This window comes from Monodelphis domestica, chromosome 2 (assembly GCF_027887165.1).
Source record: "Monodelphis domestica isolate mMonDom1 chromosome 2, mMonDom1.pri, whole genome shotgun sequence".
In the NCBI taxonomy this organism is placed as follows: Eukaryota; Metazoa; Chordata; class Mammalia; order Didelphimorphia; family Didelphidae; genus Monodelphis; species Monodelphis domestica.
The window spans coordinates 216,588,647-216,610,904 of record NC_077228.1 but is presented as its reverse complement, the minus strand read 5'-3'; the positions used below and the strand labels follow the sequence as shown (position 1 = coordinate 216,610,904).

The 22,258-nt window shown below is 39.1% G+C and overlaps 1 protein-coding gene across 5 annotated transcripts in view; it reads right to left on the bottom strand.

Annotated features, from left to right (window-relative positions):
• Window positions 1-22,258, bottom strand: part of SLC39A11 (solute carrier family 39 member 11) — a 521,155-nt gene that overhangs the window by 435,082 nt on the left and 63,815 nt on the right. Inside the window, exon 1 of one of the 5 annotated variants that reach the window (XM_056817218.1) lies at window positions 6,872-6,974. The exons of 3 other annotated variants lie outside the window; for them this stretch is intronic. Coding sequence is in view for 1 of the 2 variants with exons in the window: in XM_056817217.1 (XP_056673195.1) it covers window positions 3,874-3,891 (18 nt within the window). In the remaining variant the exon portion in view is untranslated. Of the gene's footprint in view, window positions 1-3,873; window positions 4,160-6,871; window positions 6,975-22,258 lie in introns of those variants that run through there. One more of the 5 variants, XM_056817217.1, reaches the window with a different exon arrangement.

The following is a 22,258-nucleotide window of genomic DNA, read 5'->3' as shown; positions in this document are numbered from 1 at the left end:
AAAGATAGTAGTAACTCATGAATAGGCCATGGGAATATAGTAAAAACTAACAATATTAACTAAATTAATTTACTTTTCAAATTTCCATATCAATCAAATCACCAATTGCTGTTTCATAAAGCTAGAAAAAAATAATCAAACTTCTCTGGAAGAACAAAAGATCAACAACCCTGAGAGAGATAAAATGTTTAAATGTAATAAATACAGTACCATATTGTATTCTATACTACAAAATAGTAATCATCAAAACTATCAGGTGTAAACCTTAAAATTTCTTAGACTTGTAAATGTTGGAAATTTCACCATTGGAATGTGAACCCCATTGGCAAGGGAGGTTCCTCCTCCTCCCTTCTTAAGATTACTTTAGGACAGAAACCTTTTGCTGAACAATGGAAAGGGCTGCAGCATAGATCAAAATTTAATTATTCCAATCTCCACCCTACTCAGGGTAACAGGATTTAGGAAGGGCTGCAGCAAAGGATCAAGATTTAATTATTTGAGAATATGACCTTCAACAGACATGTGCAAAGCCACAGACCTCTGGGTGGTCCTGGGTTAAGCTAGAGCCACCATTGGCACAGGGAAGACATGGACAGTGATTGGTAGATGTGAGAACTGAGGGGAGGGAACTTGGATGGTTTCTTTAAAGATAGCGGGGTCTGAGGACTAGGGGTGGTTGGTTGGAGAGGTTGTGCTCTGAGAAGCTTGCTCTGAAGGAAGCTGGAGGTGGAGGCCCCTGAGACTGTTTCTCCATTTTGGTCACGTGAGTGATAGGGACTGATCTCTTTTCTTTGCCTCAGCAATCTAAGGGCTTGGGCCTTTTGGCCCAGCCTAAACAGAAGGGGTATTTAAGCCCTATTCCCTTCTCTCCCCTTTCTCTCTCCCTCTCTCTCTATCTCTAATACCTTTCTTCCTCCTGTTTGTAATTAAACTCCATAAAAGGCTGACTGCTGACTTGAGTTTTCATTTAGGAATTACATAGCTGAATTCCTTGGCAACCTTAAATTAATATATATCAGTCTTTTAAAGTGGTTTCCTTGTCACACAGGTAATGATTAAAATGACAAAAGGGCTGGCTAATCAGCAGAACATTTTAGAAATACAACATACAGAAGCAAACAGAGTAACACTATTCAAGCATCCCTGAATAAACCCAAAGACTGCAACTACTGGGGTAATGACTCACTGTTTAAACAGAAACTACTATAAAAACCAGAAAGCAGTCTGGCAGCAATTGGGTTTAGATCAGCATCTCATACCATTTTCCAATAGATAAATGGTCAAGGGATAGGAATAGACAATTCTCAAAAGAAAAGCAAGCTAGCACCAACTATGGGGGAGGGGGTGGGAAGAAGTCCCAAATCAGTAATAAGATAAATAAAAATTACTTCCTCCCATACCTGCCACATACAATCTGTTTCTAGCTAAATATGGCCCACTCTGTCACTATAAGTTCACTCCCACCCATCACTCCGAAATACTTTGAGGCAGTAAGACATAGGAAGAGAGAGGAATGAGAGAACACTCAAGGGCTAAGTGGGTCACGTCAATCAATGAAGGGACGCAAAACATCAAGAGTTTCAGAAGCTTGCCTAGAGATGATCTTAAGACACAAATGCTTGCAAAGCAGTCCTCTGCAACAAAGCTTATGATACCCACGGCCCTCTTGCATCAGTGGCCAACAAAAATCTCTCAAACTATTGCCCTTGCCCCACAGATATGAATCCAAGTCCTTCAAGTCGACAAAAATAAGTAGGGGAAAATACCAGTATGAAATCAATCTCTAAGTCAAATAGATGGCATCCCGCAAAAGAGTCTCCATTCATCTCAAGCTCCAGCTTCTAAAGCACCCAATGCAGTAACTGGCCTGCTCTGAAGGAGCCTCTAAACCCTCACAGATCTCTATTCTTGGCACACCAAAGGTAGCCTTTGCTTCTGACAACTGAAAGCTCAGAAAGTTGATGCCCATGCCACACACAAGGGTCTCTTTGTCTGTGCCTCATTTCCTACCATCTTAGAATGAAATGGAGAAAAGGGATTCAGCCTAGTGCTCAGGGATCTCATCACTGCTTTGTTTTTTCTTTACCACAGGAGTCTTGGAACTATAAGAGATCCTGTACTTCTAAGAATCAGAGAAAGTGAGCATGCACCATGACTCTAGGTTCAGTTACCACAGGGTTGTGGAGGATGGGCACTCTTCTCCTATTGTCCCTTGCCCCACAGACATGAATCTAACTCACAATCCCACAGTGAGCAAATCGGTGTGCCTTCCCAAGATTCAGAGTCCACGTTTGCTGAGGTGAAAATCCTCTCGCCCTCCTTATCTCCCATAGTCCCTATTCATCTTCCCAAATCATACTCTCCTCTGCCCTTCTGTCCCACTACTTCCTTGAAACTCCCACTTGACTTTTAACAATTTTTCCTTTTTCCTAGACCTCTTAATTCAATTAATCAGTGAGTATTTACTAAGCATTTACTATATGTCAAGCACTGAATACTGGAAATACTAAACACTAAGGATGCAAAAATAATGAATGAAACAATAAGGAGCTTCACAATCTTTTTAGTTTTTTGTGCTCATGAAAATCTGTCTCCTAAAAGGCAAAGAATCCCTGGCCATCCACCCTGTTCCCAATACTGAAAGTCCCTTCTCTCATGGCTCCCAAAGCACTGTGCCAGGAGTTAGGCAGTCAATCAACTAGCATTTATTAAACACCTAAGTATAATGCCAGGTACTGGGCTAAGCCTAGAGGAAAAGGAAAATGCATATCAATTGCTCCTTGTTGTCACTTCCAAGAACCAACAACCTCCCTTCCTCTAAGGTTCACTACAACTATTTTTATCACTGAATCCAACTCCTTGTCACAGTCATCCATGCAGCATAGAGCTTTTTCCTCCCTTTTTTTCACAAAATTCAATGTCTGGTTCAATCTTTTTCTCCATTTCCATTCCTGTCTTCATACATGGGGGCTTCAATGGAGGCCCTCTTGAACACTGTTGCCCCCCAATTCATGAAACTACCACACTACTCTGATCTCTTTCTTCATCAAAGCAACACACAAAGATGGTCATAACCTGGACCTGACCATCAACTGTGGCTGTTTACTTCTGTGATCTAGAACTATAAAACTCTTCTCCTTCATGCCATACTTTTCTATTCTTCCTTCTCTCATTCAACATTTCTCCTAAACCTATTCTTCCAGTTCATAGTGACCTACAGCTCTTCCAGCCCTCCCTGTTGTTCAAATTCATTACCCCTATTCTGCTCTCACTTCCCTCCTCTCGTATTCTTGGCCATAGGGTTAACCATTTTAGTCATTTTAGTATCAACCTTTCACCATCTTGATTAGTCATGTCTTACCAAACTCCAATTCTGGATCACCCACACTATTCCCTTTCTCATTATTTCTAGGGTGCTGCTCTCTGAACAAAATCACACCATAGTGCCTACAAATCTATGCGAATTCATCTCAACTGAATTCTTAAGGATGCATAGCAATTCTTTTATTCTTCTGATTGACTCAATAGACTCTCCATAGCAGCTGTTCGAAATCTCTTCTCTCCTAAACTTCCTATATCACTTTCTGAGTCAAGTACTTTGCTTCTTACTTTATTTCATTTTTTAAAAAGAGACCATCTGTGGTGAGCTCCCTCTTCCTCCCTACTCCACAGCATAAAAACTTCCTTCTTTATATTCTATTGTTTCCTCCTTTGCTCTGATAAAGAAGTGGCCCTTCTGGATAAGGCTATCACTTCTACCTTTTTAAAAAATCTTTCATCTGTTCTTATCCACTAGTGTCTTCCTTTCTGCCTACAAAAATATCTATTTCCCCCATCCTTTAAAAAAAAAAAAGAAATCTTTATATCTTGTACCTCACCAAGATATATCATCCTCTATCTCTTCAATATTTCATAAAGTTCTAGGAGATGTTAATTGCTTCTATTTCCTGACCTGTCACTCACTTCTCAGTATCTCACTATCTGACTTTTAATCCCACCACTCAACCAATATCACTCTCTTCTTGGTCACCAATGATCTTATAACCAACTGTTCAATCCAACAGACATTTCTCAGTCCTAACATTCTACCTGACCTCTCTGCAACTTCTGACACTGACAACCAACCCCCTCCTCTTGGCTTTCTCTTGTGACACCTCTCTTGATTCATCTCCTAACTGCTAAGCATTCCTTGTCAGTCTCCTTTTACTAAATTTTTGTCTTCTCTCACACTTGATTTGATCAAGCAATAATCATTTATTAAAACTACTATGTGCCAGGCAACATAATAAGCACTAATGATACAAATTCTTTTTAGTTTTGTGTGTGATATAAAGAGCAAAAAATATAAAGACATTCTCTGAATCTCTGTCCTGAGCCCCTCTTTTCCTCTATCCCTTCCTACACTCTCTCAATGATCTCATCATCCTCCAAGTATCATAGTTCCATCTCAAAACAGACAATTTCCAAGTCCAGCTCTCTTATCACTCTTCTGATTTCTAGTTCTACATACTATCTACCACCTGATGGACATGTGAAACCTTTAAGTCTCAGCACACAGAAAACAGAACTCACTTATTCCTCCTCCTCCAAGCTTCCCTATTTCCATGTAGAGCATCACCATCCTCGAAATAAGATTCACAACCTAGTTATGCTCCATTCTTCCTAAGTCTCCTCAATTCTATTTCCACAGAATCCATTAAAATCTTTCCCATTATCTTTGTTCAAACTCTATGGCAATTTAGTCCTTTGTCCTCTCCTACTGTACTATTATAATAGCCTCCTAATTGTCCTAATTTAATTGCCTCCTAAGTCTACCTGCTTATAGTCTTCCCCCTCTCTAATCATTCTCCACATAACTGGAAAACTCAAAGGACCGTATCACACTCTTCTCAGTCAAAAACTATCAATGATTTCTGTATTGTCTCAAGGACCAAGTAAAAAGTCATCAGTCTAGAATTTAAGACTCTACAATCTGGTTCCCACCTACCTTTCCGGTTTTATTTTATATGACCCTCTCTGCCACTTACAGTCTAGTCAAACTGTTCCCTATACAAAACATTCTATTCCCTGCCTTCATGCCTTTGTACAGATAAGCTGTATTCCTTTTTCATTCTCACCTAGTGGAATCCAGCCTCCAAACCATATGAGGCCTCTCCTGATATCCACTCCCCCTAGGAATAAGCACTATCTCCCTCCTGAAATTACTTTGCACCACTCTGTACTTATTCTTACACTCTGATATGTTCTTATTGTTCAATCATTTGGTTATGTCCAACTCTTCATGACCCCATGGAACCATGGGAATTTTCTTGGCAAAGATACTGGGGTGCTTTGCCATTTCCTTCTCCAGTGGATTAAGGCAAACATAGGCAAGTAATCAGGATCACATAGCTATTAAGTGTCTGAGGCCAGATTCACTAAAATGAGTCTTCTTGACTCTAGACCCTTTGCTCTATACACTGAGCCATCCCATGGATATCAATTCCTTTTCAAAGAAAAGCTCCTCAAACACAGAAAATGTTTTATTTTTGTCTTTGTGTCCCCTTGCCTAACAAAATTCCTTGCAAAGAGTAAGAGTTTAATAAATGCTTGTTGAATTTAATGCAAATTAATTTAGCAAATAGAAACAAATAGAAACATTTCATCATACAAAGAAAAAAGGGCACAGTATATAAAACTGTAACCTTTTGCTACATGCATTTTGTGTTTTTAAGTGTACTTAGTATGACAGCAACAAAACTGTCCTTGCCTATCTCTCCTTCTAAGCTTTCTTCTGTTTTTTCTTAAATGCTGAAAAAATGCTCTTTTCTTTCCTTTATTCTTTTTCTGCATCATTGTCACTACCACCAATCCCCTTTCCTTCAAAAAGTCACACCCCCTTCCCCATATTCACTATGTATACTCAAGTGAAAAAAAATCAGTACATTTGCTAAATCTGAAAATATATGTCTCATTCTGTGCCTCTAGTACATCACCTCACTGCCAAGAGGCAGGGGGCATGTGTGTTTCACTGTCAGTCTTCTGAAGTCATGACTGATCTCAGTATTGACTACATTTCTGAAATCTTTCAGAATTGTTTTTCTTTATACTATTATGGTCAAATAATAGTATTATATGGGGTCTGTCTGTCCTAGAGTGGTGCATGTGTAAAGGGCGCTAACTCCCAGACTCGTCCTAAGTATAAAATGACACCAGCCATAACCACTAAGGAAGCTCTGCATGGGGCTGGTCTTCGGAGACAATTACGTGCATTGCTTCATTGCAATACCACAACAAAGCCCGAGACCAAGGCAATGGGCATAAACTTAGTAAAGGTCTCCTTTAAATGTGTGTATGTTTCTACATATCCCTGGTGGTATGAATACTATCAATAAGCTTCATAATGAGACCAGTAGATTGTAGAGCTGAGACCAGCAGTTCCTCCCACTCAGTTCCTGTTTCTGATCTGAAGCACCTTCTGCTTTGGGCTCATTAGCAGAGAAGAGCCTGATCACCTTTCAAGCCTCAGGTTACCCTCTCTACCCATTTGTCCAGGCTTTCTTGGATGATTCATTAGTTAGCTATCCTTTCAGAGAGGTGACTTTACCAAATCCTATTACTGCAGTTATTGATATTACATTAATGAAAAATGAGAAGTATTGAGCATAGTGAATAGAGTGCTAGAATTGGGGTCCGGAAGAACTAGATTTAAATTCTACTCTGAAACTTGGACAATAGACTAAACCATCCTTAGCTTTAGATCTGAGGCTGGTGAAGGGCACTGACAAAATCACAGATTTCTAATATGTTAACATAAAATATCAAAAATACTGGAAAACCACAGTTTTACTAACAAAATTTTCATTATCCATGACATGAATCGTTCACTCACATGCACTCTTATTTTTCCATCTATCTTTAATAGTAACTGTGGCTATTCAATGGCTTTTCATCCAACTCCTTTTGTTGTTGTTATTTAGTTATTTCAATTGTGTCCAACTCTTTATGACCCCATTTGGAATTTTCTTGACAAAGATTCTGGAGTGGTTTGGCCTCACCTCTGGCCCATTTTACAGATGAGGAAACTGAGGCAGGCATTTAAATGATTTTCCCGGGGCCACAAAGTGTTTGAGACCAGGTTTGTTTGTTTTCTTAACTCAGGAAGATGAGTCTTCTTGACTTCAGATAGTGCACTCTATCTTCTACACTGCCAAGCCGATTTCATATTACCCCTTCCTCCCCATAAACACATAGCTAAATGTAGTAAAGAGGTCTTCCTTACCCATATTTGCTCTGTACTCTTCCCCTTGCTAAAGACCTAGCTTTAGTCATTTTAAATTCTTATCCCTCCCTATTGTATCCCAACTACAAGGTCCATAACATCCATCTCTCCTCTCTACTCAAAATGCCTCCATATGAGATCGCTGGGTCAATACAGTCAGCTTTAGAACTCTCACCCTGGGTCTGAGTTGTTTTAATTGGTGAGTTGAGTGGATTTTTCACTCAAAAACTAGTCCTAATAGGCCCATGCTTCCCTTAGCATCCCATCCATCCATCAATTCTGGCTATAATACATATCTCAGCAGTACCACCCCTTTTCTGACTCCATCACTATAGCCCATTCCCCAGACCAAACTTGCTTCCCTGGCTATTACTTCCTAGTTATGTTGTTTCTCCCTATTAAAATGTAACCTCTGTAAAAGCAAGGCTTCTCTCACAAATATATTTGTCTTTCAAATACTGTGCCTGGCATTCAACTTGCACTTTTTCATTTATTCATATATCCATTCACTAATTCCCCATCTCAGTATCTCCTCTATGCTAATAACTTACAAATATGAGTTTACCCTGAGCTCCACACACATTTCCAGGTATCTAGTGGGCATCTCCATCTAGTCATCCCTCTGATAACTCAACCTGTCCAAAACTAAGCTCATCCTCCTCCCCATAAACCCATCCCGACCACCTCCTATACTCCTGTTAACTTGACTATCTCTGTAAATAGTACCAAACAGACCTCCCCAGCTGTTGGTTTTATATGAGTATTCTCTTACAACAATGACCAATATGGAAGTATGTTTTGCATGATAATACACATATGACCCAGATCAAATTGCCTACCATTGCCAGGAGAGGAGAGGGAAGGGAGGATAGGAAAGAATTGGGATCATATAATTTTGGAAAATATATGTTGAAAAATTGTTATTACATGTAATTGGGAAATATTTTTAAAACATGTTTTAAAGTTGAAACAAAATTTTTAAAAGAAATTTTAAACTCCGCCCCCTGCAGGCTGGAAAGCATGAACTTGCCTGTCACTTACAATTTGCTGTCAAATGTCATCCATTCTACCAATAAAAAATCACTCACAACCATCTCCCTCTACCAATATGCTATACCCTCAGTTCAGGCCCTCATTACCTCCTACCTGGGATTTTGTGACAGCTCTCTGTCTCCCTTCCTACAATCTCTCCCCTCTTAAATCCATTATATACATCCCTAATAAAATATTCTTCCCAAAACTGTTCTGATGCCTAAAGCACAATTTGAAAACCATCAATATCTCCCTCTTGTCTATCTATTGTCCAAGTCCCCTTAAGTCTGGAGTTCTAGACCCTCCAGAATCTGGCCACCAGCTACTTCTTAAAGTTAATTTCCTCCTTCCCCTCCATATGTGCTTTGAGAAATAGCATGGTAAAATGGTTAGATGATTATGGCTGGGAGCCTCTAGGTGGCACAGTGGACGAAGTCAGGAAAACTCAGCATTCCAAGTTCAATTCTGGTCCAGACATGGAGTAGCTCTGTAATGATGAGTTAATCACTTCACCCTGTTTGCCTCAGTTTCCTCATCTGTAAAATGATTGGGAGAAGGAAGTGGCAAACCACTCCCGTGTCTGTGCCAAGAATAGCCCAGATGACTACATCAAATTAAAAAGGTTTTATACAAACAAAACCAATGTAACTAAAATCAGAAGGGAAGCAACAAATTGGGAAACAATCTTCATAAAAACCTCTGACAAAGGTTTAATTACTCAAATTTACAAAGAGCTAAATCAATTGTACAAAAAATCAAGGCATTCTCCAATTGATAAATGGGCAAGGGACATGAACAGGAAGTTTTCAGCCAAAGAAATTAAAACTATTAATAAGCACATGAAAAAGTGCTCTACATCTCTTATAATCAGAGAGATGCAAATCAAAACAACTCTGAGGTATCACCTCACACCTAGCAGATTGGCTAACATGACAGCTATGGAAAGTAATGAATGCTGGAGGGAATGTGGCAAAGTAGGGACACTAATTCATTGCTGGTGGAGTTGTGAATTGATCCAACCATTCTGGTGGGCAATCTGGAACTATGCCCAAAGGGCGATAAAAGACTGTCTGCCCTTTGATATAGCCATAGCACTGCTGGGTTTGTACCCCAAAGAGATAATAAGGAAAAAGACTTGTACGAGAATATTCATAGCTGCGCTCTTTGTGCTGGCCAAAAATTGGAAAATGAGGGGATGCCCTTCAATTGGGGAATGGCTGAACAAATTGTGGTATATGTTGGTGATGGAATACTATTGTGCTAAAAGGAATAATAAAGTGGAGGAATTCCATGGAGACTGGAACAACCTCCAGGAAGTGATGCAGAGTGAAAGGAGAAGAACCAGGAGAACATTGTACACAGAGACGGATACACTGTGGTACAATCGAAGGTAATGGACTTCTCCATTGGTGTCAATGCAATGTCCCTGAACAATCTGCAGGGATCTAAAAAACACTATCCACAAGCAGAGGATAAACTTTGGGAGTAAAAACACTGATGAAAAGCAACTGCTTGACTACAGGGGCTGAGGGGATATGACTGAGGAAAGACTCTAAATGAACACTCTAATGCAGATCCCAACAACATGGAAATGGGTTCAAATCAAGAACACATGTGATACCCAGTAAAATCGTGCATCGGCTATGGGAGAGGTGGGGGAGGGGGGGAGGGAAGAAAAGAAAATGATCTTTGTTTCCAATGAATAATGTTTGGAAATGACCAAATAAAATAATGTTAAAAAAAAAAGAATAGCCCAGATGGGGTCACAAAGAGTCAGACAAGACTGAACAGCAATAAAGATAAAGACCACCAGCCTTAGAATTAGAAAATCCGAGACTCAAATGATGTGAGCAAGTCACATAACCTCAAAGTCAAGTGCTCAGACAAAGGTCTTCAGACAAAAGTTTGCCTGGTCTGGGACCAATTGCTCCCAGTAACTATCTCCTTCGGTCATCTGGCCAGAGTACCTGGTTCCCAGGTCCTTCCCACCCCACCAATCAAGCAGCAGGGGTCTTTGGGGAGCATACATTAACAGACAGCCTGTGGATGCATCAAAAACTCATAGAAGAGGCAGGATCTTGGGATGCCAGAGAGCCTCCCACATCTAAGGTCCCTCCTGCTCTCTCCAGGTCCGGCAGCTGGCTGGTTGTCCCTGATGACAGAGCCAATCTGACATTCACTAACTATATGTGAACTATTTCAGATTTCCTGCTGGGAACTAAAGCTATTGTGTGCCAAAGTGAATTACTCTGTCCTTCTCTTTGCCAGTCTCACATCTCTAATCAGACTGTTCCTTCTGCCTGGAACCCTCAATTCTCCTCCTCTATCTCTACCCACAGAAATCCTGACCCAGCCTTCCTAATGTACAGGCGTGATCAAAGCTGTCAATGTCCCTAAAGCAGAGGTCTGACTATGTCACATACATACAAACACACACACCTACACACCACTCAACAAATTCTAGGAGCTCCTTATTCATCTCCAAATATAAGGTTCTAGAACGGGGAGGGGGGGTAAAAAATAGACTTGAACTCTGGACTTCAATCCCCACAAGCCCTTGCTCCACTTCCCCAAAATGCTTTGAATTCTCACGTGGACCAAGATCGAGAAGGGATTTAAGCTGATTGCAAAGGCTTTTGGGGCTCTTTGGACTTCCATTTTGGGGCAGACGCGGCTCTTCCATGATGTGAGATTATCTTGTCTAGGCCTCTCTGGCCTAGGCACGTTTTTCTTATCCTGTATTTTCTTTAATCCTTAACTTTTAATAAACCTCTAAAAAATATAATACTCCTTACAGAGAGAAACTAATTTCTACCTGCCTCGGTCTCCTCAATCTCCCCTAAATTTTAATCTTTACAGGGGAGGAGGGAGAGAGGAAGTGTCAGACAGAAATCAACTCTAAAGCTGTCTTGAAGGAAACCATGGATTCCAAGAAGTGAAGGTAAAGGAGTGTATGCCAGACATGGTGGGCAGCTAGTGGAAAAGCACAGAAATAGAATATTATGTGTAATAAAGAGCGAGAAGGTCAATTGAGCTGAGCAGTAGAGTCAAGAAAAACTGAAGTGGAAGGATGGGGCCAGGTTGTAAAAGGCTTTAAATGCCAAACATGTGGTCCTAAAGGTAATAGGGAGCCATGGAAGTTTACTGAGGGTTGGATTTGAAATGATAAGATCTAAACTTAAAGGAAATAAGTTTGGTAACTGTAGAGGATATCAAGGAGACCAATTAGGAGGCTACTTCAAGTGAAAGATGATGTGGGTCTGAAATAGGGGTGGTGTATAAAGGTGTGAGAAAGAGGAGGAAGGGAGGATGGAGAAAGAGAGGGGTGGGGGAGAAAGAGACAGACAGGGGAGGAAAGGAGAGGGGGAGAGAGAAGAAAGGGAAGGGAGGAGAGAGAAGGAAACATTTGAGAGATGTTGTAGAAGTAGAAATACCTCACACCTGATTGGAAATATGTGGGGATAAATGTGAAAGAGAAGAGAAGGATGAAAACAAAGTTGCAAAACTAAGTGATTGGAAGCCTGGTACTCTCAGTAAATGTAGATAAATTCAGAAAATGAGTGGCTTTGGTGAGAAAAATAGAGTTCGTTTTAAATACACTGAGTTTGAGATGCTTCTTATCCAACAAGAAGTTGGTAGCATGAGATTAGTTTAACAGAGTTCATATGGAAATAGATAGAAAATAAAAATGAGCATAGGGGAATTTATGAGGTCACAAAATAAAAAAAGAAGAGCACCCAGAACAAAGTCTTCAGGTAAACTCCCAGTCAGGGGCTAATAACTGTCAAGGACTAGTTTTGCCTCTATATCAATCCTGTCTCCCAGGGCAATCTTCCCTTTATTAAGCCATGATGTCATTCCTCAAAATTCTAACAAAACACATCACATGATCCTGCTCTTCAAAATCCCAGGCAAATTGCTAAAGGAATTCATATTCAATAGTGTTAATAAATTTCCTTCTGGTGTTAGAGGTACCAGAAGGGAGTAATTTAAAATAATCAGGCAAACCTATAGCCCTCAGCAGTAAACTTTTTTGTATCTACTTTAGTATTCATTATGGGAGACTTTCATTCTGTAAATATGATCCAATCTTTGGAAAATTCTCTGAGGGAGAGGGGATGGAGTATTCCCACAGATGGGTGCAATTAAACATTGATTTATTACAGTCAGCGAAAAAGAAAGTACATAGAGATGACACCTAAAAATTTTCATTCGTTGTAAAATCAATTTAAAAGGGGAAAAATCACTGAACACAGAACACCAATAATGGCCAAATATCACTCTCAATTCTTTATGCAGAAGCCTCTGAAGCAAACACCTGACATACTAGTATATAGAACAGGTGAGTACATAAATACAAACACACATTGTGAATATATGCATGTAGGTGTAAATACATGTATATGTGTACAGTGATCCCTTGCCTATGCAGGAGTTACATTTCAGAGACTGCCCCTCATAGGTGAAAATCTGCTAAGTACCTGCGTTCACTGCCAGAAGCCTTAGAAGGCACAGAACGTTTGGGTGGCATAGGGCTTGAAATAAATTCAAACTTTTATGAAAACTTCACAAAAACACAATACCACAGAGAAACACTACACACAGTGATCAGACATCAAAGTGAAGTGGACAAGGAGATACGCTGAATGTATGGGCACAGTGCAGGAGAGCAAACAGACTGAGGCTACAGTCAATGAGCCAATCAGCACCCAGGATACAGAACATAGTGCTGTGGTTGGTTGCCTTTTATTCCATCGGCCAATAGTGTGCATGAATAATCTCATGTTGGCAAACTTGTACAAGCAATAGTGGCATACTGCATTTCCATTGTATACAGTCCGGTATTCATCTGCAAATCCCACAATATAGCAAAAACTCCACAATACAGAATTAGATTTTTTTTAAAGCCCACAATAGAGTACCACAAGATTGCAAGGCATGACTGTATATACATAATATACAATAGTAATCATATGTTGCATTATGTGAATACTCAAATATGTAATCACTCTAATGTATCTATAGCATCATCCATAATATTGCTCCAATGATGCAAAATTTATTAACCCATATCTGCCCATCCTGGGCAACTTTTGGCCATGGACTCCTATAAGTTTGCTGGAAAGCCTTCCTCAATTTCTACTGACAGTACAAATTTCCTGTGGTATATACAAGCTATCAGTTATCCCCAAAACCTTCTATGTGACTGGCCCAGGTAACATAGTGGTTAGAATGCTGAACTCAGACTTGGAAAGACCTGAGTTCACATCCATCCTTAGGTACTTCCTAGCTATGTGACCCTGGGCAAGTCATTTAACCTCTCTCAACCATAGTTTCTCTATCTGTAAAATGGAGGTGACATCTCACAGCAGAGCTGTGAGATCAAATGAGAGAACAGGTAAAGTACTTTGCAAACCTTATAGGGCTTTTTAATTGCTAGCTATTATAACTGGATTTGTAAAGCATACATAATACAACTGACTTATAAGAACAGTATTATGAGGATACAGAATATAAACTGTGCTATTTTGATCAAATGTTCAGCAGCTCAGTTAGACTACTCCTCCACGCCTTCCTACTGCCCTGTTCCTCTGGGTTCGATTTCTGAGTCACTTTCCTTGAGTGAGGGAGCTTCCTCAGAAGCCCTCATTGTGCCAACAACCCTCAGCTTCATCAGGATGGAAGTGTGGCTGCACCTGTCTGGCAGCTGATCACCAACAACAAAGTAGTGCACAAACCCCAAAGGGGCAACTCGATTCTGAGGTAACCTGCCGTGGCACCCGGCCACCAATCCATCATCATCTTCCAAGTGCTATCCAATTAATAGACAATTGTACCAGCTGCTAAGGGCTCTCCCCAAAACCCTTCATTGCTAGCTCCAAGCTGTTTCTAATGCTGGCAGATCAGGGAAAAGACCCTGCCAACTTCTGACAAGGAGTTGATTACATGGCACCAATAATCGGTCTGGTCCCATCTAGGAAGCTCTCTAGAGAACTTGGCAAAATCGCTTAACAAATGCTTATTGATTGAATGACTGATTAATTCATTTCTCTAAATCAAGGGGAACACCATCCCAAAGTATCAGTCCTTGGGTTCCCACCCCCACCTAACCCAAAAGAAACAATTGGAGAGTCAAAATAATGGTTGTAGGGTAAGCATGACTTTACGGCAAGGGTTTGTGTGTCATGGACCCCTTTGGCAGAGTGGTGAAGCCTACAGATCCTTTCTCAGAAAGACATTTTTAAATGCATAAAATATATGGAATTACAAAATAAACAAATAATATTGAAATATAGTTATCAATTTTTTAAGTCCAAATACCCCAAGTTAATAAGTCATAAAGGAAAGGGCATTTAGGTAGCATAATGGATAGAGCACTAGGCTTAGAGTCAGGAAGACCTAGGTACAAATCTGGCTTTAGATACTTCCTAGAGGAGGGACCCTGGGTAAGTCACTCAACTTCAATGCTCTTACTATTCTTCGGTCTAGGAACTGAGACTAAGACAGAAGGTAAGGGTTTTAAAATGAAAGAAAAAAAGTCATATAGGACAGTCAAAAAAGATTGTAACAACAAAACTAGTTTGGTTACCGCCATTTTATAGTCAATAGAGAATGCATATATCTGTGTTCAAGAGAACATATATAGTATGTAGGTGACTACAAACAGACATATATGGCTGCATGAGTTCAGGGGCATGCAAGTAGTCGTTAAATCTGCCATCCTATATCCCCCACCAGTATCACTGACCAACCATGTTAAAGACTACCTCCTCCAAACTCCAATTCACTTCACCAATGACCATTTTATGAGTTTGTTATGTCAAGAAGGTAACACAACTAGTAGATGAAGTTCAGGGTCTAAAGTAAGAGTAGGTCATGATCCTGTCTCTGACACTTACTAGCTGTTTGGTTCTAGTCTTAGAAACTCTGCAGGATTTATATAAGTTACTAACCAAGCACCCTTTGAAACAAGGAGAAGAGTTCTCACATTAGGAGTTCTCCTTCCTACTTATCTAGCATTTATCATGTTCACATATGTGCCAAGTAAGCCCAAACAAAAATACCCTTCTTTGCTTGGCCAAGATAATCTCAATCACTTAATGTATTTCTTCTGCATCTGATTTCCCCCATTTCTCTTCAAAGAATTAGAGGGACTATAGCCTGACTCACCCCACACACAGACTCTTCACCCCATCTCATACATCTGAAAAATCCTTAAATTAGAGACATTTCCTGGTATAAATGCATCCTGATAAATTTAGTATAATTAAATCTGAGAAATTTCTGAATTGTTTCATAGAAATAACAAGTTTACCCTCAAATAGTGCTTTTCTTTATCAAGAAGATCAGAAAGATAGATTTTCTTATAACCCCTGATATAAGAGTTCCTTAGTACAGATTCAGAGTTCATGCCAATATTTTAGCCATACAAAATAAGCACATTCTCAGGCCTTATAAGTAACCAAAGTGGTTTTTAAAAGACTAAAGAAACTATTATTCTCCTCTCCGCCTTCTTCCCAGAAATAAGTGTTACTCACTAAAGCAAAATGAGATACTTAAGGATGAGATAACACATGTCAAGTATTTTGTAAATTTTAAAATGCTATATAATAGCTATTATTATCAAATGGCAAAACTTCCCAGTTATCTGGTTGGCACTGGATTTCACCAAGGAGATACATTCAATCTTCCCTTGAAGAGATTGATACACCTAATCCTTGAACCAGGTCAGCGATTAGATAGCAGAACCAAGATAAATAAAAGCTACAGATTATCCAAAATCATCTCTGAGCTGTTGGTTACAATCCACAACCACTAAGGATAAAGCTAATGAATAGTATCCTGTTTTCATTTATATAGTGTTTTATATTCAAATTGCTTTAACAATGTTACTTAATGCAATTATTCTCTTGGGATATATTATTTGATGTCATAGGGTTCTAATAGCTACTTTTGGACAATATGAATTCTTCCACCAACTGAGCAGACTGTGACCAGCCAAGACCTTCTCATCTTGTCCCACTCTTGTCCATGGCCTCCCAGGAATCTATTATATGGGGAACTACCTGACACAATGGAGTCCTCTAAATTTCCAGACATTACAGAAATATCAATGGGGATGTGAGCTATCCATTAACCTTTCAACTACATTTTCCTTTTCTTTTCATATCCTTTTCCTCCACAAAGTCCTACTCTGATATTTCACAGCATAGAGGTGGGCCAAGTTCTCAAAGATTATACAAAAGCAGTGAACACCCTCTATGCTTCAATAATTCACATATATTCCCAAGAAACAGACTGGGTATGCTTTCCAAGATTTCACCAGAATCCAAGGGATTCATAACACAAAAATGGTTAAGAACCCCTGCCCCAAGTCTTCTCCCTCCTTGGCTAAATGTTCCCAATCTCTTCAACGAATACTTACATGGTATAAACATCCTGGATGGCCTCCTCTGGCCTCCACTTTACCTAGCCTTTTCCTAAAATATGGTACATAGAACTGAACACAATACTCCAAAAATATGTCCTGCCAGGAAAAAGTACAAAAGAATTATCACCTCCCAATTCATGAATACTATGCTTGTTTTTATGACACTCAAAACACCAGTTTTCTTACCTGTGGACTTATGTGGACCTTGGAATCTATTAAAACCTTCAATTTATTGTTTGATGAACTGTTTTCTAGTCATGCCTTCCTTAAATTATACTTGTGAAGTTTATTATCTGTACCCAAATTCATTTCTTTGAACTCATTTTCCTAATCTATGAGGATAATAATGCCCATATTATAGGACTGAGAAAGACAGTGAGTTGTAGTAGATGAAGGGCCAGCTAACGGAGTCAGACCTTGGTTCAAGTCCTGCTTCTAACATACACCTTAGTTTTCCATCCCCCTGGGCAATCTTCTAAAATTAAGTTACAGAAGGATAACTGATTTTTAGGGGCAACTAGGTGAAGCACATTAGATAAAGCACCAGGTTCTGGAGTTAGGAGAACCTGGGCTCAAATATGGCCTCAGACACTTCCTCACTGTGTGATCCTGGGCAACTCACTTTACCCCAATTGCCTAGCCCTTGACACTTTTCTGTCTTAGAACTGACACTAAGGAACAAGGTAAGGGTTTAAAAATGAAAAAAAGCAATTCAAAAATGAAAACAAAAAACGTATCTATTTCAGCAGAGGAAGTTTCCACACTAGAAGAAACCAGAGCTCTAGACTAAAAAAAAAAAGAAAAAAGAAATGAAATAAAACATAGAGTTGTAAGAAGCAACTGAAATACTGAAGAAAGGAATTTTATTCAGGTACAGATTGGACTGGATAACCTCTAATATAGAGCCTAATATTAGGCTCTATATTAGATATAAATCTACTTTAGTGAGCATATCCCATCCTATAAATATGATATTTTATTGGTTTTGAGTTATATTAGCCCCTGAATATTATTCCCATTTGCTGGTTTATAATGTCCCCTATCACTTGCATCTTCATATACACTTAACAAAGTAACAAAGTATTCCCAAAATATGTACACTCTATTGACTTAAGAATTCTATGTACAGGGGGCAGCTGGGTAGCTCAGTGGATTGAGAACCAAGCCTAGAGACGGGAGGTCCTAGGTTCAAATCTGGCCTCAGACACTTCCTAGCTGTGTGACCCTGGGCAAGTCACTTGACCCTCATTGCCTAGCCCTTACCACTCTTCTGCCTTAGAGCCAATACACAGTATTGATTCCAAGACGGAAGGTAAGGGTTTAAAGAAAAAAAAATCCTATGTACAGGCAATTGCCACAGGTCTTTTTTTTTTGCTTCCTGAACACAAGAATCTAATTTCTCTTTGTTTATGCATTTATCATATATGTGGTATGTGTATATTACATATACATTATATACTACTTGAAATATAGTATATAAACATTATATACTGTGTATACACACACACACACATATATATATTTCCCACTTCCCCCTAATTCTCCCAGAGAACTAACAGTTAGTTAGGTCCAGAGCTTTCATAATTGATTTCTGCACAGGAAGAGTAGAGCTTCCTGAACAAAAAGACGGTAATGAAGAAATACCACAATAAAGAAAATGTGACATGGCTTTTCCTTCTCTCCACTAGTCCAGGGGTATACGAACAGGAGTGCCTAGGATCTAAAAGGGAATTAATACTCTTGCTATTTCTTCATAACCTCTGAAAAATCATTGTCATCATTTTCCTATTTGCCAAGTTCTGGGGAAACTGAGGCCAATGAGACTTATGGACTCAGGCCAAAGTCAGAACCCTGATCAAAAATTGGGCACCTAGATAGCAAAGATCAAGCTCAGATCTTGTCATTTGGATGTTCAAGCTCATGGGGGCAAGTTATAAAAGAACTATGATTCTTAACATTTTGTCTCCTTTTATCTCTTTCTCTGGAGGATGAGGGAAAAGTATAAAAGATTCTGATCTAATCTAATACCTTCATTTGACAAATGATGAAACTGAGTTCCAGAGAGAGATTGATTTGCTCAAGGTCTCACAGGAAGTAATCAATCAATTATTAATTAAGGGTGAACCAATCAACAAGTATTTATTTTATTTTATTTTTAAACCCATACTTTCTTAGTTTTAATTCTCAGACAAGATGAATGGCAAGGAATAGGTGATTGAAGTTAAGTGACTTGCCCAAGGTCACACTGCTAGAAAGTGTCTGAGGCTTTGAACCCAGGTACTCTCAACTCCAGGCCTGGTGCTCTATCCATTGTGCCATCTAACTGCCCCAACAAGGGTTATTAAGCACCTACTCTGTGCTAGGTGTGGTGCTAGGAAACTTGGATGCAAATATAAAGAATGAAACAATCCTTTCTCCCAAATAGTTTACACATTGTAATAGGAGAGTCAACAAATACATATATAAATGTACACAACATAAATATAACATTAATAATTAGAAGTCAAAACAAAATAGTTAAATATAAGGTAGATGGGGAGGAAGGGCACTAGAGTTTGGGGAATCAGTAAAGACTTCCTACAGAAGATGCTTCTTCAGTGTCCTTAAAGGATGCAAGGGATTCTCTAAGAAAGAGGGAAGGAAGGATAGAGTCCAGGCATGAAGAACAAAAGTACCATGATAGAAGGAGAGTCCTATGTGACAAAGAGAATCCAATTAGGCTGAATCAAAGAGTGTGAAAGAAGGAATAATGTCCTATGAGGTAAGAAAGATATGCTAGATGCAGACTGTATAGAGCTTTATTTCTTTTTCTTCATATCTGTTCAATTAGCATGTATTTATTTTCTTATCCTCCTTTAGCCATCCTCTTATTGGGTAGAAAAAAAATTCTTATAATAAATATGCAGAGTCAAGGCAAAACAAATTCCTACCTTGGCCATGTCCAAAAAATATATGGCTATCTCTATACCCAGAATCCTATCTTCTGTCAGGAGGTGATTAGCATTTTTCAAAATCAATTCTCCAGAATCATGGTTGATTATTGCATTGATCAGAAACCTTAAGTTTTTCAAAGTTGTCCATTATTACAATATTGTTATGGTTTAAATTGTTTTTCTGGTTCTACTTACTTCATTTTACCTTAGTTCATCTAAGTCTTTCCAAATTTCTCTGAAACAATTCCATTGCCATTTCTTATGGCATAGCAATGCTCCATTAACATTCAATAATATAATTTCATCAGTTGATGGGTACTCCCTTTTAGTTTCCATTTTGTGACTACTACAAATAAAGCTGGTCTAAATAGTTTTATATATGTTGAATCTTTTCTTCTTTCTTGGATCTCTTTGGGATACATGTCTAAATAGTAGTATCACTGAACTAAAGGATATGCACTGTTTAGCAACATTTGGGGCATAGTTCCAAATTGCTTTCCAGAATGGCTAGACCAATTCACAGCTCCAGCAACAGTGCATTAATGTGTTGTTTTTCTGTAGCCTCTCCAACATTTGTCATTTTCCCTTTCTGTCAACTTTGCCCATGTGAGTGTGAGACAGAAAAACTCAAAGTTGGTTTATTTTGCATTTCTCTAATTATTAATGATCTGAAGCATTTTTTATATGGCTATAGCTTGCTTTAATTTCTTCCACTGAGAATGGTCTGTTCATATTCTTTCATCAGGTGGAGGGGACTAATTTTTGTTCTTAGAATTTGAGTCACTTTCTTATACAGAGAAATAAAACCTTTATCAAAGAAACTTGCTACAAAGAATTTCTCCCCCAGTTAACTGTTTCCCTCCAATTTGGGCCACATTAGTTTTATTTGTGCAAATACTATTTCATATACCCCAAAGTTCTCCATTTTATCTGCGTGACTCTCTATCCTTTATTTGGCTATAAACTGTCCCCCTATCCATAATCTGAAAGAGAATTTCTTTTCCTTGCTCCTCTAATTTGTTTATAAGGTGACCTTTTGTGTCCAGGTCATATATCCATTTGGGGCTTATTTAGTTAAATAGTGTAAGGAGGTTGGTCAAAACCTAATTTCTTCCAGATTGCTTTACAGGTTTCCCAGCAGTTTTTTGTCAAATAGTCTTTACTCCAGTAGCCAGTCATTAAATTTATTGAATACTCGCCTACTAGGCTCATTTGCTTCTGTATGCCATGTTTGTGTAGAGCTTAAACACTAAAGAAGAGTTTATATTTTACCCAAGAGGCAATGTAAAGTCACTGGAGTTGATTAAGTACGGCCGTCACATGGTCAGATCTGGAAATTGAAGAAAATTACTTTGGAAGCAGAGTATAGTATAGAACGAAGTGGAGAGAAGCTAGAGCCAAGGAGCCCATTTAGGCTGCAATCATCTAGGTGAAAACTAATGAGAGCCTGAATTAAGGTGGCAGCTGTGAGTGACGACTCAGTTTAGATAGCTGAATAAGGACCAATACAGCCTATGTCCCCAAAACAAATTTAGTAAATCCTTATCAACAAAAAGGTCACAATCAGATGTCTAGTGCCTCCCCTCCCTCACAAAGTAGTGTCTTTCTTAAAAGTCGATGGTACTTCTGAAAAGCACTTGTGTTCCATAACAGGAACTAGGGACTGAGGGCTTGTTCCTCCAAAGAAAGAACTTTGCTGCACTGAGCTCCGAACACTCTGTCAGGGCTTTCTTTCCTATGCAAACCTATTAAAGCCCTGAAGACACCCACTCCAGAGAAAAGTAGAAACCAATGACTCAGTACATAATTACTGTCCTGCTCTCAGCACCACTCAGGAGAAACAGGAAATCAGTTCCCTAGTGAATATTATCACTGTTTAGTTCTGACACTGTACACATAGTATGTTACTGTGGGGAAAAGGAAAAAAACAGCCTTGTGTCATGTCTCATTGCCTAGGGCCGTGTTCTTTTTACATACATGAGATCAACTAATAATTGAAGCAACAGAATCCCAGGCAGACTAAAGGTGAAGATAAAATGCCCTGCTGTTCCTATCTTCTTACTTACTGTAGGAAAAGCTCCTAATGGTAGACATAACCAGAATCTGAAGAGAAAGTTTAATGAAACCCTATTGCTTGCTAGCAATAGACTTGTAGCCCAGCAAATTTGAACCATGCGTTGCCACGACAACACAGCTAAAGTCCCAAAGATTTCAGAACAAAATTTTTCCTCTCCACAAATGCAGAACAGGTACAAATATTTTTTCCCTCTGCTTATAAATACTTGGCAAATAAAGCTTAACCAGGGTTTCTGAGTCACCAAAGTGGATAGCAGTTTAGAAATGGCACTATTTCCTCCAAAATAAGCAAATGTCCAAAGGAAGGTTGAAAATCAAGACAAAGAAAACATGCCATGGGAGAAAGTGACAGAACTGTCTCTCTGTACAAAATCACTTCTGTGTAAACAGCAACGGTGAGGTCACTGGGCATTTTAAAAGATCATTAAGAAGCTAAATCAATAACAATGGGCCCAGATGGTCTCTCTTGAAGAGAAAGGAATGATCCCAACAGAAAAAACCTGTGCCATATCAATAACCCACAAG